Below are 18,786 nucleotides of genomic sequence, written 5' to 3' on the forward strand. Positions count from 1 at the left end.
ATAATCCCTATTGAATTTCAAAATCCCCTTTTACAACTAAAAATTAACAATATTATTTATAAATTTAAAATTCTAGATGAGAGGATAGAATTCTCATAATATTAGGAGTATTTAGCGCTAAGATTAGACCATGTTTTTTTTAAAAAAAAAAAAATTGTTTCAAAATATTTTTATTAATTTTTGAAAGTTTTAATATATTAATATTAAAAATAAATTTTAAAAAATAAAAAATATATATTATTTTTATGTATTTAAAAAAATATATTTCAAAATACAATCTTTGCAACTTATCCAAACACCTACAAGAAAGATCACATGAAGCCAATTGAGGCCTAGTACTAAAAGACAAGGCCCTCTTCCATCACCAACGTAAAATTTGGAATCTCATTTCAGCAGCAAAATATTCAAGGCACAATCACCATGTTCACCTAGTTTATGAGAGTTTGGAAATAAATAAGCAAAAAAAAAAAAAAATTATCAATCCCAAAATTCAAAAGGAATTGTCAACAGGGAAATAAACTAAATACAACTAAAATCCCTCCAGCTGATCTGACTACGAAATGAATACACCCAGTGCCTCGAAAAGGAATCCCCCGCCTCTCTTTTGGTGGGGGAGGAGGTGTCTAATCAAACGCTTCATCAACAGAGCTCATCGCCAGAGCCTACTCATGAAGCCCTTCTTGTCCTTCTTCATCCTGTTTTCTAGAGATGGGAAATCAATGCAGTTATAGGCAAGGTCTAGAACAATAGGATTTCGAGGTATTGATTGGAAAGCTGGAGGGAAGACTTCGATGCGCGGAACACTCTTGACATTTGGTTCCCCAACTGCTGACTCGTAGACATCAAGTTTCTCAAGGAGGAATTTCTCCACCTGATACGTTCAAATCAGCAAATCAACCAAGATCAGACGTGCACAAGCAGGAGCTGAAGCGACTCCCTTTAATTATTCATAGGATGTAACAAACATTATGTAATGATCGCAGACAAATAGAAGCACTAAAGTAAAAGAGAAGCTATAAGGCTAAGGCTAATAAGGTGAACTCATATTAGAACAAACTAACTAATTAGAATTTATAATTTATTCATGACATTATATATCAACTTTATAGTTGGTCAGGATAGCTTAAAAGTATTTGCAGAATATTAATGCAAAGCTTATATCAGAGACTCTGTCTATAGAAACCAACAAAGAACTCGGAGCGTTGTCTGGTACCTGGCTAATGTAAGGTAAATCAACATAAGACGCAAAAAATAAGAAGTTGACAAATAATGTTATATTACCCATCCTGTATGCCAGCTTACTCTCTTTTAGTAAACGATAAGGAATGGTGGTCCTCGTCTATTCTGTGAGAAGCAAAAGGGAAAAACAAAGCCCAGATGGTTTACCTTCTTGTCCACTCCGCTGAGTGATATTGTGGAAACTTTCTTTGAAAGATTCTCCGAAACCTTCTCGTGCTCCATGATCCCAGTAGCATGCTCTATGCAACTGTTAGCTCTGCACTCGTTGTATAGTGTTCTCAACTCTTTGATCGTTACCTGTTATACAAAATCATTAACAGTCCAGGTCAGATATTTGGCATGTCATACAACTTGCACGTCATGAATCAAAATCACACCAAGAAAGCATCAACAAGAAAATGTTCCCTAGGGTACAAAGCAACTAAAAAAACCACAATATATGTAAAGGATTGCCCAAAGTTTTAGTCTCCTTTCTTTAGGCTACATCACCTCATCAGTGCTCGCCACAGTTTGGAATTTCTTTAGGGCATTCTCAGCAAGGGATCGAGCATGGCAGTATAATACATATGCTTCTGCTCGCTTTCCAGCTGAACTATATGATTTTGCCAAGTAGAAGCACCTGCAAATATTTCAGGAGATGAAAGATTAATAAAGATCCTAAACCTGGCAAGGGTAAATTGATTGGCTCTTGGAGAACCAGCTTCGATTGTTTAATTCCAATAAGCAGGAATGTAACCGTTGATGTGCATTGTGAAGGGCATAATCAGGCAAGTACGTAAGAAAAGATCATTGGGAAAGCAAAGGATGATTAAAGTTGATGATATGGGAGGATAAGATATCTAGCCATCAAGTGATTTCTTGAATAGCACTTATAACACCCCCAAACACGAAGGGAATAGTCAAGAGATTCAACCGATCAAGAACTATCAATTGGGGAAAAATGTAAGTGAAGCAGCAAAAAAAATCAATCTAATGAATTGGTATAAATTTCAAATCCTAACCTTTGTGCTCGGAAAGTCGTACTTCGAAGATCACAGTCTTCAGTGAATGCTACTTCTTCAGGTTTTCGGTCTCTTCCAGAACTAACTAAATCAGAAAGGTCAGCTGTATTCTGTCAAACATAACATTAATAGAAATACAAGAGGTTAGTTATTTTGCAGAGATAGTGGCAAGTTTTGTATTCAGTAGTAGTTCAAATCATTCCTTTAAAAAGAAAATACATGTTGGAAACACATGCATAAGGAAAGATTGCTAACCTGTAATAAAAGATCATACAAGCGAACAAGCTCTTCTGGCTTGGTAACTTTCTCATTTTTGTCATCTCGGCGCCAGGTAAGTTTACTCTTGGCAATGCTAACCAACAACTGGTTACGCTCAATGGTACGCTGTCCTAGTACAGCACTAACAGCTTTATCAAGCCCATTTAACTCATCTTTGACACTGTCAGCATTACCAGCACTGACCTAAAAAATAGTGTACAAAAAGTTAATTATGGAAGAATTGGAATATAAAATGATTAACAAAACTAAGAAAATAAAAATATTTAAAAAAACAACCAAAATTGTGATGGTACAAGCAGGAAAAAAGAAGGAAAACAATTAACAAGATTTGGCTGAACTTCCACACACCAAGTCACTGCGAATGAAGCTCCTAGCCTCATGATATGCCGTGAAAATTTTGTCAAAGACAGCTAATTTTTTCTCAGCTGGGATTGAATCTGCTGTAGGACCATGCAAATCCTTCTCCAATTCTTGTGCTGAAATAATCATCAGACAAGGGACAGTTTCAGGCTCTGTTAGAGGCATAAAAATAATTGAGAGGGAAAATGGCCAGCAAATTATGAACATTCAATCCACTTCTTAATGAAATTGATGAAATCTAGGTATAGTAACATAGAGATCAATCTCTCAATAAACCAAAGAAAATTCTAATAATCCAACCTGCTAACAAGTCAGTACATTAATGCATCACTAGCGGAGAAGAAACTATTTGGCATATATTGTCATCACCCACGTTGAATCATGCATTCCCATTCAAAGATACACATGAACAGAATTTATCAATCAACAATCAGTTCATAAAATTTAGAGAGAAACAGTTTATAAAATTTAGAGATGAGAATCATTAAAAACAAGGAGAAATAGCATAATGACCATCCTTGTAATTGCTCAAGAGCTGCTAAAAGAGAAGATTTCATAGCAGATATGGAATTTTTCTAAAAAAACAATTACAGGAGGTGATTACACACCCACCACAAATATAGTCCATGATAATATTCCCGCCTAAAGTTTTACTCATAGAAAGAAAATGTGAACCTTTTAAAATGGCAACCCGCGTTTTTGCATTTGAAATTGGAAATCTGTGACCAAGCCAATGAAACTCTGTCAGGGATGCAGCCTGTTGAGATCTTGCTTCAGCCATAGCAGCCTACAAAACAGCGCAGAGCATTCTTAAACGCAAGAATGAAAATAACAAATAAATATTCATAATAATTCCTCAGGAATAAACTATAGAATAGACAAAAAAAGAGTTTAGAAATACAAATAACCACCTAGTAACATAATGTTCTAGACAGAATCCAATGCAGTCAGAATCACTCATGCGTTTAATAAAGGCTAGATTTAAATTGGTCTAAAATAAACATTCTGGAATGTATTAACTTTTCAAATGAGAGGGCAACAGAAAAAAAAAAAACAGACAACTACTGAAGACATTAAAAGTAGGAGAACAAAATAATGGAGACACAAGAAGAAACAATAGGTCATGGACAAATTCTGATAAAAGATCAAATCTCACCTCCAATTTTGCTTTGAAAAGGTCTAGCGCAGGACCTTCCATCTCACCAATTTGTAAGAGCTCAGAAGTTTTCAGATTTGACTCGCCGATTTTGTGCCTGCAGTATCTAATACTAGGTTCCAGCTCCTCAACACGCTCACGGCACAAAACTTGATTCTCTAAATCTCCATATTTCCCCAGTTCCTCATAAACCGCTCTATAAATACATTAAGCTAGTCAAGCACAATATTCAATATACAAGCCAAATACTTATTGACCAAGCACTGAATATATGTTTTTATACTTGGGAATTATTAGATGAGAGGAATTTAGTCTGAGAAAGTGATACTCGGTATCAAAATGTTAGCCTATGAAAGTGTCAATGTTTTAAAGGGACAGTAATCATTGCATCCACACTTGCAAATTTAATAGTGATGTTTCAAATAAACTCTGTTAGTTTAATTTTGATATCAAAAAAGCACGACAGGCAATTTATCAAACAGACACAAACTCAATGTTAACTATTTGAAGTGGATAATCACTAATCATTCGCTATGGGAAAGATGAAATCAGGCAGGACAGACATAGCAGAATGGAGGGGGTACTGAACTCGAGTGCATGGAATTGTGTCTTTAGAGCATAGCTACCATATACAAAACTCAAATCCCCTCAAGAACCAGCTTGGGAAGTACCTGGCTGGCCAATGGCCCTTTTTTCAAGAAACATTTATTGACAGGGAGAAACACTGGAAACACTATTAAAATGTGAAAACAGTAGTGATAATGATTTAATATGATAAAGATGAGAATAACCTGGAACTTATAAAATTCTTCAACGCAGTGTCCCAATTCCGATCTTGTTCAAACAACAGAAGCCCATTCATATATGATGCGTAGGCCTACAAATCAGGCGTCAAAGCATTGTTAATTGAGAATGAAAGAGCCATCTCAATATGAACTAAATTAGAGGAACGCTCCTCAACAGGCAGTACATAGAGTAGTTATTAGCAAAGCACAGAATCCAAAGCAACTTGGTGCAGTTAAGTTATCAAGAAAATGATCAAAATATCTAAAGGTAAATTATGATAGATGACAGAACATATGCATAGACTCCAGTCTTGTATATATGATCACATCCATGCTTTTGCATCCTCAAACTCCTCAAAACAAGATATTCTTGAGACAAAACAGAAGAGCAAATTCTGTGGTCTTTAGTGACAATGCATGAGGTTAGAACTATGAGATCTCATTTATACTTAAAAGACCTACAAAGCTACATCCATTACTTTTTAAATATTTGAATTCACATAAGCAACATGTTAATAGCTAGATAACATGTTTACAATCCCATAAGCACATTTGGCATACTCTAGTTTAGATAATAGGCCAAACTATGCAAACAGGTACAAAAGAATGGCGACGAGATCTGCCTTACCTTCATTTCCCATTCCCGGCAAAACCTAATCTTTCAAAGTTGCCAATGAAGCCAGCACTGGTGAATTCAATTCAAATAGCATTGAACTCAATGGATTCTTTCATAAACAATGCTATGCAACAGTATAATGATTCTGTAGCGATCTAATACAAGCTCTAGTTGAATCTCATCTCACCAATGCAAAACAGCAATGTTTATTATATGTTATGCTTTTAGCTTCAAAAGCTGAAAAACAATTTCCCAAATGACTTGTTTGCAAGATAAGAAATAGAATTCCAAATGAATTAAGAGCAAGAAATAGGAAAAATTGCTTTGACCATGATCTATGGTCATGCTCACCACCACTAAGAACAAACTTGACAGGGAAGTTCATCCAATTCTTTGTGCAAGAATTAGAGCAAAACTTCTTGCTGATGCAATCAATACACAAGTAGACACAATCTGTACTAACCTTTATTTGAATAATTATTAGGAGGTATCAAAGCAATATGATTTGAGATGACTAAAATCATAGACACACCTCTGCTTCCAAAGATGTTCTGGAATCTCCCTTGGCAGCACATAATCCTGAAAATAAATCAGCCCATTTTACTGCTTTCCTCAGTCTCCCAATCAAATAAATGCGTTGCTTGGCATTTGGGCCATCTAGAAGTTGTCGTTTCTCCATAGCATGGCTCCATGCTCTCTCAGCCGTATAAAGAACCATATGCAGATACCTGTTCTTCTTCAAACAAGATAGATTATAATCTTGACAGACTATGAAACAGAAATATCATTTTCAATCTCTCATATATATAATGTTTGCTAATCCATGAAGATAAAGAAACCTCAAAAACAATGCAACCAATGGACGCTCGAAATAGTTAATAAAGCAACACAACTACCACTATCCCCAACACAGGATGCTCAAAACCGATTCTTGCAACAAAATTAGGTTGCCAAATGTACTCTGTGACAGAATTGTTATCATTTGTTTCATAAATTCTAACTCTTACTTGATCAAAATGATCCCAGTCCATTTCTCTACATTATCCCCTCACTATCTATACTTACAGAAACAAAGTGCATGTTGCATTAAATTAAGGAAAAAACAACAATACAGGATTAAATGAACAGTGCTGATTTCTATAAGCTATATATATCAACAAACATAGTGCGCAAAACAAATAAGAAAAAAACAATAATCAACAAGACACACCTCACTTCCGTAACAGTGGACTCATTTATAGCTCTACGCGTATATTTACCACGGCCATGAGTAAACTTCAACGATTTATATAACCTCCTTAACCGCGCAGTACAATACCTCCTGTACTTCCAATAAAATTCAACCAGTTACATAACCAAATCAAAATTCCTTAACAAACAACCATCAGAGTCTAAAAGCTAAATTCACATACCGATAACGTGCATAATCCCCATGCCTCAATCCATGCTGCATTTGCGCAGATTTCAGCAATTGCAAAACTAATAACCAGAATACTTTAATTAGCAAAATAATAAAGTAAATAATTTCACTCAATTTAAGCTTAATTCAGTTAATTTTTTTGTTTAATTTAAAATGGCAAATGAGATTGCATATTCATTTGATTGATAAAAAACAAAGACAGTGGAGATTTAAGAAAAAAATAATAACCGTTGATTGAGTATCTCGGATTGATCTGATCAGGATTATTGGATTTCGGACCGTCGACTTCCATTGCGGTCGCTTCATTCTCTTTCCCCATGATTCCTTCAAACAAACAAAAAGCGAATCACAACAATCAAAGAAAAAAAAAGTGTCATATTTAGATCCGGAAATTGGCGATAGAATTTAAATATAAGAAGGCGCGTTGGAGGGGGAATTGAACAGATGCTACCTTGCGGTGGTGGTAGTGGCGCCGCCTGCTGCTTGGCGGTGGTGGGTCAAATGGTTTCAGTTTGGTTTTTAACGAGCACTGTTTTTTGAGTGTTTGGTGTTGTGTGGGGTTTTGGGGTTTTCTATTGTTTTGTTGAGTAGAACAAAACGGTCCGGATCTTTGTTCTATCGGGTCGGGTTTTTTAAAATTTTCAATATCATTAAAAAAACAATCTGAATACCAGTTTTAAAATGAGATGGTAATTATATTTCCATTTTTCTTTGACTTTGTCTTATTATTCTCTAATTTTTCCTTTTAAACATTTCCATGATAAATTGGAAAATTGTTATCGGTGTAATAAAAAAATAGATGTAAATATAAAAAGAATACTTCAATTAAGAAAAATCTTAATAAGTTAATGCCCGGAGAATTATGGAAGGTCATGCAATTTAAGGAAAAACACGTATCCATGTGCATGAAAGGTTGACGACAAAGCATGATGATATTTTTGTTAGAGGTATGGCTGTATGGGTGATACGGTCATATAACAACATCATGAATTTATTTATTTTTCTTTGATTTTAATTTTTTAATATAAATTTATAAAGTGGAGTTTTATATATATATTTTTTTTTTTTACAGATTTATTTTCATCTTAAGATTTAGATAACTGGTTTAACAGATTAACCCGAATTGAACTCATTTATTTTTTTTATATTTTTTTAATTAATTTTTTTTATCTCATCCCAATACAAGATTGATTAGAAATTTATTTTTGTTTTATTTTTTATTTTTTTTACAAGATTATCTAGATTTAATGATTGGATAGCAAGCTGACTTTATTCATTTTATCTGGTTCTTTCTAATTGAATGTATTTTTAATTATCTTCACAAATTTTTTAATTTTTTTTATATAGAGTTATTTTATTCTCATGGTCGGTTTGGGTCACGAATTTGATAAGTTATCTCATATTGATTCAGTTTTTTTATATATATTTTAACTTGATATTTTTATTTTTATTATTTAATATTTGATTAATTAAAAATTGCCTTTTATAATTTATTTTTTTATTTTTTACAAGATTATTATGATATCATGAAACGAGTCGTAGATTTAACAAGTTAATATAAATCAATTTAATATATTATTATTTAATATTTTAAAATATATATAATTTAATATATTACCGTATTAGTATTTAAAAATAATATCCTTTGACATATATTATATTTAGAGCTCGTGGTTAATTTTTTGGGAAAAAATGTTTCAATATTTTTTTAAATTAAAAAAAAAAAATTTGAGCTCGCATCGCGGCACGAGGAATGATATCTTTTAATACGTACCATCATCCTTTTCTCATGTCCCTAGTATATAAAGGAGAGAAAAGAAAATCACATTAAAGTCAGTATCTCAACCCATCTTTTTTCTATAAAAAAACCAAATTAATGTTGGTATTACTAAATAACTAAACCCATTTTTTAACAACTAATTAAAACACGCTCAACAAATACACCCACCCAAACTCAAAAATGGGCCAAAAAAATCAAGCCTAGATAACTTTTCTTATCCGCAAGATATAACAAAATATTAAAAATTATCACAACCCAAACTCAATCTCCACGTACGTATCAACCCTCTCCTTGCCGGCCGGGAAAATTTGAAAAAGCCCACAATCCAAAAATTAAAATTAAAATGGCATTTACATCCTCAATATTCTCTCACATTCCCTTAAACAACCAGAGAATATACTCTCCGAGTTTCCATAAACCAAAACTACTCGGAACCACCGTCACCGCCGCCTCAATCGCCGCCTACATCGACGGAGACACCTTGGCCGTCATCGGGGGCGGGTCGGTGGCTGCATTGGCTGCCGCCATATCACTCAAAGACCCCGAACGGCGGCGGCGCCCCCAGGCGGAGGAGGTGGGCGGCTGAGACAAGGAGGTGGTGAGGGAGTACTTCAACAATTTTGGGTTTCAACGGTGGAGGAAGATACATAGAGAGACTGACGATGTTAATAGAGTGCAGATGGATATTAGGCATGATCATTCAAAGACTGTTGAGAATGTGCTGAAAATGTTGAAAGGCGAAGGGTCGTTGGAGGGTGTTAGTGTGTGTGATGCTGGGTGTGGTACTGGGAGTTTGGTTATACCCTTGACGAAAGAAGGGGCGGTTGTTTAAGCTAGTGGTATTTCTGCTGCTATGGTGGCTGAGGCCGAGAAACAGGTGAGCTAGCGGCGGCGGCGGCTCTTTGTTCCGCTGTGTTTTCTTTTTGGTTCGTTGTTTTAGTGTACAAGTGTTAAAGGTTTTTTGAAAAGCTGCTTAAATTGGAAATGTGGGTTTTATGTGTGTTTTTTGTTCAAGGAAATGATGTTTGGTTTTTGTGGATAAAGAAAGTGAATTGCTGGTGATTTTTTGGTGGATGAAATTTGGTTTCGCTTACCATGGATGGGTTTGATTTCATGGGTTTTTAGGTTGTTTTAGAAATGCAACGGGGATTTCACAGAATTGATTCTGGTGCATTCAATTTGAAGAATGATGAGGACGGTTGAGGGTGTGGCGACTGTGCAATCATGGCTGCCACACTTGCACATGCGCGGTGGTGAATGGACAGTGAGCACAACATGGCGGTCTGAAGTATTTGTGACCATTTCGTTAAGAATCATGAGTCGGATTCTTGAATGGCATAAAATTATTTGGTAACGTGCATTGATTAATTCCTGAAGAAGTTATTGAAACCTAACTTGGTTTCCAATTTTGTGCAGGCAAAAGAGCAGCTTCAAGCAGGAAGTGAAAATGTAGTGCCTGTGATGCCAAAATTTGAAGTGAAGGATTTAGAGAGTTTAGATGGGAAGTATGACACAGTGGTATGTCTAGATGTTCTGATTATCTGATACATTACCCACAAAGTAAAGCAGATGGGATGATTGCTCATCTCGCATCATTGGCTGAGAATCGACTACCTTTGAGCTTTGCGCCAAAGACATTTTATTATGATCTATTAAAGAGAGTAGGGGAGTTGTTTCCTGGGCCTTCAAGGGCAACAAGAGCCTATCCACATGCAGAGGCAGATGGAGAGTGGGCATTGAAGAAGGTTGGGTGGAAAATAAGGAAGAGAGGCCTGATCACTACCCAGTTCTACTTTGCAAGGCTCGTCGAAGCTGTTCCTGTGCAAATGGAATCGAGGTTAGATTTGAAACTTGGCATCATTGCGCTTGCTCTGTTGCAAGAAATGGTTAGGGTGTTTGTTATTAATTTGTAGAGCCTTGAATTTTCTCTCTATGTTGTCATTATACTCCTTTACTGTTATGTATTTCAAGTGTGTACTAGATGACCGTGTATCTAATATTTGATACAGCTAGCAAAATTTTGCTGCTCATCTAAAATATCCTTTAATTGTTCATTTGATCATATGATGACACCAATTTGCTACTTTAGGAAATGCTGTTGATCCTTTTTCCATTCAGCTTTATGTTTGCTTCTCTGTGTGCAATATGTCCATTTTACATGTTTCATTTCAGTAAACTAGATGATAAGAGAGTGACTAGCATTGCAGTTTTTAGGCCTTTGAGGTTCTTAAACAGATATGTACTGCAACCTGTTGATCTTTTTTGTCCTTTCTAAATTTAAAAGCACTTATCAAGCAAATTTTCATGCTTGAAGATGAATTGATGTTGAAATTTAAGGAGGGCAGAATTATTCAATAAAAAAAATATGATGTCTGATGCCAGTCACATCGATTATTTTCATAAAGAAGAAACTGGAGCAAAACCCAGGCTAACACATGTCATAATGCTCAGCTACAATGTAGGAAGCTTCACAAACATCTCTTTGTTTTGAACCATTAGCTTATAACTTATCAGCAATTTTTACTATAGCATCTGTGAGCTTATTGAGAGCACCGACTAAGCTGTCATTATGGTCCTTCCTTTGCTCTCTATCCAGCTGACAATTAATATTTTGAGCTTGTAGTTGGGAGTTCAGCATGCTCATGTTCCTCCCTAAAACTTTGATCAATCTATCCTCAAGATCAGGGTCCTCGCTTTCAACTGATGATAGGCGCCTCTTCTTCCCCTCCCTAGACATTGATCCTTTCGATCCTTTCCTTGTTTTAGTTCCTAGATTTTGTTTTTTGGTTGTACCTGCACGCACTGCACAAGAAATCATTTTGTGACCAACAAAAAAGCATTGAGATTGAATTATATTGTACACTTTTAATATTGAATATGGTCTCAGAAACAAGAATGATGTATGACTATGATAATAGTGATAATAGCCTCATAGATAATTTTCACAGAACATAACATAAATCTGCTTCTGCAATCTAACATTAATACATTACACGAACATAGCAGGCTAGTCTTTGTTAAGATAGTTACAGTTTTGAGCATGTCAAGATATAATTCAGTATGTAGCATAAGCAGAGAAAAGTCTTGAAGAGAAAATTGGACTGAGAATGAGAACTTAGTGGATATCTTTTAATATAACAGTTGACTCAAAATGGTTATATTTTAGGTTGGAACTTGATTGTGAGTGATTTATGGATATTCAATTTGCAAATATGGAAACTTTCAGACTTAAGTAAACTACCAGGGGAGGATTAGAACGAGGCTGTGACACATAATACATGTGAAAATATTTTTACCGGTTAAGCAGCTCTGTGATTGGAAATACAGATTGGGCAATCAGAGGATAAATTTAATTGAAAGCCTTGCTGATTGACTTTTTTATTTTATAGTGAAACCGAGTCCTTTACCTTAAACATTGGTAACCACACTAGGCAAAGGCCTAGGAGTCAATCGAGAGGAATTGTTTTGGGAATTGCAAGTGTGAGTTGTTTCCCATATTAAGGTCCAAGAATTAGAGAATTTAAGAAGTGATCATATTTAACAGATTTTCCCGTTACCTGAGTTAAGAGTACCCCAAGCCCCTAGCAGAATTCCATGCAAAACATTCATACCAAATTGACATTGATTGAGGTACAAAAAGGAGCAAAACTTTATTCTGTAATTCACCTTGCAACACAATTTCTCTACCTGATGATATGGGCAATGGATTTGCCCGTGTCTTTCTGAGATTCCCAGTTGCTGTAGTTTCCTTCTTGGAGCTCCAGTAAGTTTTATCCTGTCCAGGCTCTTCCCATTCCAGAAATAAACCATCTTCTGCTCTAGCACATTGACTGCTATCAAGATTTGCCTCGGTGTATTCATGTTCCTCCTCCTCCTCCTCTGCTGTTGCTGCCTCGTCTCTGTCAATGCAATCCATTTGTTTCTTGAAAGTGATTTGTGACAATGGAATTGCATCAGTAGTGATTGCCCTCCCGTCCAAGACATAGTAAACTTCCTTGTCAAAGAAACTGGGCAGTTTCCTTTCTCTTCTCAACTCATTCCTCATCATCCAAAATGATTCAGCCTCGTTCATCTGCTTAGACTCCCATGTTTTTATCTTCTTAAAATCACATAGCATGTTTCCCCATCTTTTCCGGCATTGAACAGGTCCTCGGTTCACACCGTGCTGTCTACAATATGATGAAACTGAATCCCACTTGGATTCAATCTGATCTGATCCCAAGGCTGAAGTGGATCTGCGACTCCATTGAAATCGGTTCTCTATAACATTCTTGCTCTCAATGAGGACAAAAGTTTCTTGCCTAGTCCATCGAGGATGTCTTGTTCTAGTTTTGTCATCCACATATAGTGCTTTTTCTTTACGAACTCCGTTGGGTCTAGACAATTCCTGTGTTTCTTGTCCATCATTTGACTCTGACGCCATGACAAATGGACTGTGTATGACAGTAAGTAAAGCTCAAAATGTCTGAATGGTCTTAAATCAAAGGACCATTCAACTTGCTGCCTGAGGTAGGAGAGGAGAGAAGGATGTACTTCCTGTGTCTGGATAGTATCATGTATGTGGTATGGATTAGTGCCTTGTTTCTAAGGGTAAACCCTGAACAGTTTCATATCTTTTTCCATCTAATCAATTTTCTACTCTAAAGGGAACCTCACCCACCCCCAAGTATTTCAGAGTTTAATAGGATACTTTCTTTGGTTTGGATACCCTAAATTAGTATCCTAATCTCTCCTAATTCAAAACATAAAGGCTAATCCCTTGCATTATGGTCAATGGAGGCCCTAATAGTTAGTGTTGTTTTTTAAGATTCTACCAGAAATGGAGATACACTTGCCTAATAGGGATGTCACCTTCTTGTTTTGTCTCGGAAAGATCGAAGGGCATCCAGTTTCTGTTTAGCAATACCATAGCATTGTGTGTCCTTGTATTTACACCTCTCTTTGAGTGGCTTGTATGCATGTCTGTGCGTGCACACGTGTGCCATCTCTCAATGGTTGGCCCCGTCATGGTCTCCGTCTTATGGGGGGCAGATATTGGTAAGGCAATTCCGGAGCCTGAGGTACTTCAGGGAGTGCATTTTTCAAAACCAGTTTTTATGGAAATTTTCATTTACGGCGAGTTCTTAACTTTGTATACGCAGCATAATCAACTTTGGTGTTTAATATCTGACCGTTTCCTGTAGTTTTTTTTTTTTTTTAATGCAATATTTTTCATGCGTTACTTCAGATTTGCAGAACTTTTGTTGTATCCATGGGGAGTCATTTGTGTCTATAGCACCCTATGGTTAATTATACTACCTTACATGGAAAAGGGGTTGTTTAAAACTCCGTTGATTACCAGATCAACGAAATCCACCCATTCCATGTTTTTCACTGCAGACAGTCTGGACAAAAAAATCATGATTTATTAACGCATTGATTCACCAGGATTCAGGTGCTCTCAAGTCCAAAATCCTACTTCATTAGGGGTGCTAGGAGTGAGAAAAAAACTAAAAAAAATGAGAAAACTAAAAAAAAAAATAACTGAAAAAACTGATCCGTGAAAAAAAACTGATTAAAATTTTGAAAAAAACTGTCTGGTTTGGTTTGCTTTTATAAGCCTGAAATCAAAAAACCAAACCGAAAAAACCCGGAAAAAAAACAAGTCAAACCGGAAAAAAAAAAAAAAAAAAAAAAACCAATTCAAGCTGAAAAAATCAAGCCAAACTGGTTTTAACCGGTTTTTATCCTAAAAAACTGAATCAAAACCGGTTGGTTTGAACTAGTTTTTGGTTTTTTTTATATATAAAAAAAATTAATTTAATTAGTTTTTTATATATAAAAATAAAAAATAAGAGATGTCAAGCTAAATTTGGTCGTCTCCATTTATAATTTGGTTATGAAGAAATTCCCTATAGGCACAGGGTATAAAGCTTGTATATACGGTTGGCTGATCAATTTCTTGCAATGTACTAACCTTGTGTAGGAAGAAATTCATTACGGAAAAACAAAACGCATACATCTTTTTATCTTTTCCTGCACTGCAAATAATTCTGAGACATCGGAAGCTATCTTTTAGGAGAAAATGAACTTTATAATCAAGATGCCACAGCAAATGTCAAAATGAATTTCATAATTTAAACCTTCATCAATTGCACAATTTTTTTTTATAATTTGTGTGAAAGTAGGGTATCAATAGTGTAGTCTTGAAACAAGCTCAACCTCTAAATGTGTTTGGCTGGACAGTTTAACCTGTTTTTTTTGTTAGAAATTGATTTTTTTTTTTATGTAAATTTTTTATATATATATTTTTAGATTATTTTAATATACTAGAGTAAAAAATAATTTTAATATATTTTCGAGTAAAAAATATTTTAAAAAAATAACCATTATTATATTCTTAAAATACTTTCACCCTTTTTAATTGCAATTATTCTCACCCTTATTGCTTGAGAGTGAGAAGGGTGAAATTGGATGATGGAAAATTAATTTTTCTATCTTGGAATGTTTAGAGAATAATTATGGCTCCATATATCTTCTTAATTTCAAAAGATTTTCTTTAATGACTTTACAGTTTTATTTTAATATTGATTAAACTTTAAATAAGTTATATTTCTTCTTCTTCTTCTTCTTCTTCTTCTTTTCTCATATGCTGTGAAAGAACATGCACTCAACAAATTTTTTTAAAAAAAATTATCTTTTTTCTTTTTTTACCGATCAGGTAACCATCTAAATCTTTAAAATTGAGGAATTGAAGAGCACTGTTAACCAGTGGATACATTCTTATGTACATGAATTCTATTTATTTTTTTCAAATAAAAAGTTAGGTGCTAAAATATCCCAAATCTCAAGGAATAATTTAAAAAAAATACTAAAAACTTCAACATTAAAAATTAAAAAACTTACCTCAAACTTCAAGTGATTAATTAATCATTTTTTTTCCCATTAACAGGTCCTTTAAATCTATTCAATTTTAAAATGTCAAATACTTCTTCATTAAAACTCGGGTACTTAAATGAAAACAAATGTCAATTTTAACTTTGACGAAGTATGCAAATATCGAGGAGGTAAATTGTAATTAACTTTTACATAACCCGATGATGCTGATGACATGGCCTGTGAAGTAGTCCAGGTCATCAACTGAATTAACTAATACCGAGGGGAAACCGTTAAAAGGAGAAAGGCAGTCCCCATCCCTCTCCCTCCCTCCCTGTCTTCAAGGATCTCCCATCTCCCTGTCTTCTCTCTGCAACTAATTAGGGTTTAAAGTCACTCAAATAATCACAATTATCGTGGTTTTTCTATCAACGTCAAGGTTAGTTAGTTTATACTCTTGACGTCTTAAATGCATCATATGTTATTGATAGTGTAGGTAATCTGTTTGTAAGAAGTCCTCAAAGAAGAAATTTATAGGTTATTTGGAGTGAAATTAACCCATTTCATTATCTTTTTAAAAAAGAATTCTTCAAAAAGTGATGAATTGGATTTTGGTGACTTGGTATTTTTTATTGGGTGTTTCCTGAATTCAGAATCTTTTTGGTAACTGTTGTTTCGCGTGGGTCATATCATATATTGTGAGTAATGTAGTCAATCTGTTCGTAAAGGTTCATTGTAGAAGGTCATTAATTATTGTTTGAAACTAACACATTTGATACATTCCTGTAATCTTGCTATTGAAGGTGGTTTTTCAGAATTTTGCTGCTTGGTAGGGTGTCTTTTGTATTTAGAATTCTTTGGTCATTGTTGAAAGTTTTTAACTGTTGCACATTTTGTAGTAATTCCGAAGTTTAACATGGAAGGGGGGAATGGAAGCGAGGTAGAAAGAGAAGAAGAAGATTCCATGAGCGATATTCTTCAAGACCGATTTAGACTCTCTGCCATATCCATTGCCGAGAATGAAGGTTCAGTTTGTTAACATGACACTCTTTGCACTGCTACTTGGTTGCTTATGTATTAAATGGGTTTTATTTCTTAGTCCAATTTTAACGGTTTTGAACATGCCCTTTGAGCAGCAAAGAAAAATGGCGTGGAGATATCTGAACCAATAACTTCTTGCATTGCTGATTTGGCCCTTAATTATACAGGTAACAGACTAAAGCTGCACCCAGTTTCTATTGCTTTAGTTTTGTAGGGCTTGTTTCTATTGCTATCCATTTGAGAACAGTTCATATTGGTGTGTTTCTGATTTATTAGCATTTCACATGACCTGCAAATCTTTAGCCCATGCAGTTAGCAGAATTTAAGCAATGTTTTGAGTATGGTATGGTATGTCTTTACAGCGATGGATTTTTAAATTTAGCTAGCTGTACAGTACTTGGTTTTGTCAGAGCCATCAAGTTCCCCAATGTTTGTTCAATTCAAGCATTGCACCAAACTTGAGGGAAACAAGTTTATGCATATGTGACAAAGCTGATTTTATGGTGATTTATTTACCGCAGTGCATCATCTCCAACACTGTCATTTAGCACACTGTACTGTAATATGTCTGATGATTACGTTCCTCTTTGGGTCATACCTGCACTAGCATGGACCGAGTTAATGCTGATTTTTGTTGGTGCAACTATGAAATGATGGTTGCACGCTTATGGGGAACAAGTATATCCTTCCATCTGATTCTTTTGAGCTTAGTTTGACAGAGGCTTGGTCAAGCTGACGAGTAACAGCTCATTCTTGTGATGTTAACAAACTGAGCTGGGAGGTTTAATGCTGCTCATTGCATATTGTCTTCTAATTCCTTGTATAATTCTTCAGTGGCAGGTCAAACTCTACTAACTGATCAGTAATGGAACTTGCCATAAGGAATAACCACTAATAAACAATCATTCCTAAGCAGAATTATGCATTTTATGAATACAATTCCTTATGATGCTTCCTTGGAAAAAATTCTAAGCTGATGGAGAAGTTTTATTTGTTCATTGTTAGATAAATCTTGATTAAATTAATGAAGTTGGTGCTCTTTTGAAAATCAGAACAACTTGCAAAGGAACTTGAGGTATTTGCACAGCATGCCGGTCGTAAATCTGTCAACATGGAAGATGTCATACTTTCTGGTGAATTTTGTGACTCCTCGGGTTTGACTGTGCTATTAGTCTATGAAAAAGAATGACATAGTTGTTGTTTTCTGTTTTATTTTTTTTCTCTTTCGTTGTTTGAGTACTTTTTAATAACGGGCTTACATATACTTGCTATGAATCTTCTAGCAATTATTATTATGATGCAAGTGGTATTTTTGCTCTTTTCTCACACTTCTGCCAAAAGATCTCAAATAGAGTGAGAAGGAGTGGCGTCCCTTTTTTCCATTTAAAATGTGAGGAGAAATCATTAGTATCCTCATTCTAATGTTCTGCATTTATTTTTTCTTGGTTTCAGCTCACAGAAATGAACATCTTACTGTGTTATTGAGGTCATTTTGCAATGATCTGAAAGAAAAAGAGCCCCAATCTGAGAGAAAGCGGAGGAAAACATCAAAAAAGGAAGATAAAGCCACTACAAGTGCTGTAAATATTCCTGATATTTAACAATTGCACATCTCGATTTTTGGGAGAATCATGTCTGGTGCATTGTAATTGTATGTACACAGAAAGATGATTTCTATAATTAGGACTGGATGTAATGTTAACTGTTTAAGCTCTTTGCAATATGATGAAATTTCTAATGATCCTCCCCCTACTTGCTGCTGTTACCAAATACTCCTCCACTTCAAGTGCTTTGCACTTCTCGTTTTATACTTTGCTTGCACAGTCTATATGCTTATTATAACTCTCTACATGGATGATGGATAAGATATGATTTCATTTTATTTTAAAAGGATGTCATGTCAGATTTACATATATACCGTCTCACATCCTTTTGCTGACTTCCCAGGTGGAAAACCAAACTAAGCAAAACGAAGTCTTCAAAAAGACCGCTGATTCTGGTCTTTATCTATAGTCCGCGCGCAGCAATCATTATTCTCAGCTGATTGTATCTGCCTGCTTCTGTGGTGTTGAGGTATGGCCACATCTGACCTCCAATATTGAATCAATTTCCTCCTTTTTAACGTGAAGCTCGACCATGTTCCAAAATATTACATGGGAAATTTTTCAAATTTTCTGATTTTGTTATATGGAGTCGGTCAAACGCTCACAAGAATACTCATATATACAATCTCTCTCACTTTCTTTGCATCCTC

General features: G+C 35.1%; 3 protein-coding genes and 1 pseudogene across 5 annotated transcripts; 2 read left to right on the forward strand and 2 right to left on the reverse strand.

Annotated features, from left to right (window-relative positions):
• Positions 1–356: 356 nt before the first annotated feature.
• On the reverse strand, positions 357–7,457 carry LOC118037743 (uncharacterized). The gene is made up of 14 exons (XM_035043834.2): positions 7,308–7,457; positions 7,085–7,180; positions 6,849–6,915; positions 6,647–6,757; positions 5,969–6,164; positions 4,827–4,912; positions 4,036–4,231; positions 3,555–3,666; positions 2,868–2,995; positions 2,496–2,702; positions 2,241–2,350; positions 1,729–1,858; positions 1,387–1,536; positions 357–871 (listed from the first exon to the last, which is right to left on the reverse strand). The coding sequence occupies exons 2-14, from the start codon at positions 7,173–7,175 to the stop codon at positions 650–652; spliced, it is 1,806 nt and encodes a 601-aa protein (XP_034899725.1). The 5' UTR covers positions 7,176–7,180; positions 7,308–7,457; the 3' UTR covers positions 357–649.
• A 1,376-nt stretch (positions 7,458–8,833) lies between these two features.
• Positions 8,834–11,192, forward strand: LOC118037744 (magnesium protoporphyrin IX methyltransferase, chloroplastic-like; annotated as a pseudogene).
• On the reverse strand, positions 11,137–13,210 carry LOC118037758 (trihelix transcription factor ASR3). The gene is made up of 2 exons (XM_073404974.1): positions 12,324–13,210; positions 11,137–11,438 (listed from the first exon to the last, which is right to left on the reverse strand). Exons 1-2 carry the CDS (start codon positions 13,057–13,059, stop codon positions 11,137–11,139), a joined length of 1,038 nt encoding a protein of 345 aa, XP_073261075.1. The 5' UTR covers positions 13,060–13,210.
• A 2,414-nt stretch (positions 13,211–15,624) lies between these two features.
• Positions 15,625–18,786, forward strand: LOC118037745 (protein MHF1 homolog). Of its 3 annotated transcripts, none has more exons than XR_004685663.2 (6): positions 15,625–15,930; positions 16,391–16,516; positions 16,628–16,699; positions 17,585–17,665; positions 17,985–18,183; positions 18,480–18,785. XR_004685663.2 is itself a non-coding variant. In XM_035043835.2 (6 exons), the coding sequence occupies exons 2-6, from the start codon at positions 16,408–16,410 to the stop codon at positions 18,543–18,545; spliced, it is 456 nt and encodes a 151-aa protein (XP_034899726.1). In that variant the 5' UTR covers positions 15,625–15,930; positions 16,391–16,407; the 3' UTR covers positions 18,546–18,784. The 3 variants fall into 3 exon arrangements, 1 of the variants encoding a protein (XP_034899726.1); XM_035043835.2 differs by having other exon boundaries at positions 17,985–18,112; positions 18,480–18,784; XR_012168046.1 differs by having other exon boundaries at positions 15,626–15,930; positions 17,985–18,318; positions 18,480–18,786.

Source organism: Populus alba, chromosome 15 (genome assembly GCF_005239225.2).
Source record: "Populus alba chromosome 15, ASM523922v2, whole genome shotgun sequence".
NCBI lineage: Eukaryota > Viridiplantae > Streptophyta > Magnoliopsida > Malpighiales > Salicaceae > Populus > Populus alba.

What these genes read in the sequence shown, in the direction of transcription:
- LOC118037745 (XM_035043835.2), top strand. Translation starts at nt 16,408, where the DNA reads ATGGAAGGGGGGAATGGAAGCGAGGTAGAAAGAGAAGAAGAAGATTCC. An exon ending in GGAAGATGTCATACTTTCTG is followed by an intron (nt 17,666 to 17,984) that starts GTGAATTTTGTG and finishes TCTTGGTTTCAG; the next exon opens with CTCACAGAAATGAACATCTT. An exon ending in ATAAAGCCACTACAAGTGCT is followed by an intron (nt 18,113 to 18,479) that starts GTAAATATTCCT and finishes CTGACTTCCCAG; the next exon opens with GTGGAAAACCAAACTAAGCA.
- LOC118037743 (XM_035043834.2), bottom strand. Translation starts at nt 7,175, where the DNA reads ATGGGGAAAGAGAATGAAGCGACCGCAATGGAAGTCGACGGTCCGAAA. An exon ending in TCCACTGTTACGGAAGTGAG is followed by an intron (nt 6,165 to 6,646) that starts GTGTGTCTTGTT and finishes GAAGAAGAACAG; the next exon opens with GTATCTGCATATGGTTCTTT. An exon ending in ACGACTTTCCGAGCACAAAG is followed by an intron (nt 1,859 to 2,240) that starts GTTAGGATTTGA and finishes AAATATTTGCAG; the next exon opens with GTGCTTCTACTTGGCAAAAT.
- LOC118037758 (XM_073404974.1), bottom strand. Translation starts at nt 13,059, where the DNA reads ATGGCGTCAGAGTCAAATGATGGACAAGAAACACAGGAATTGTCTAGA. An exon ending in TCCATTGCCCATATCATCAG is followed by an intron (nt 11,439 to 12,323) that starts GTAGAGAAATTG and finishes TTTCTTGTGCAG; the next exon opens with TGCGTGCAGGTACAACCAAA.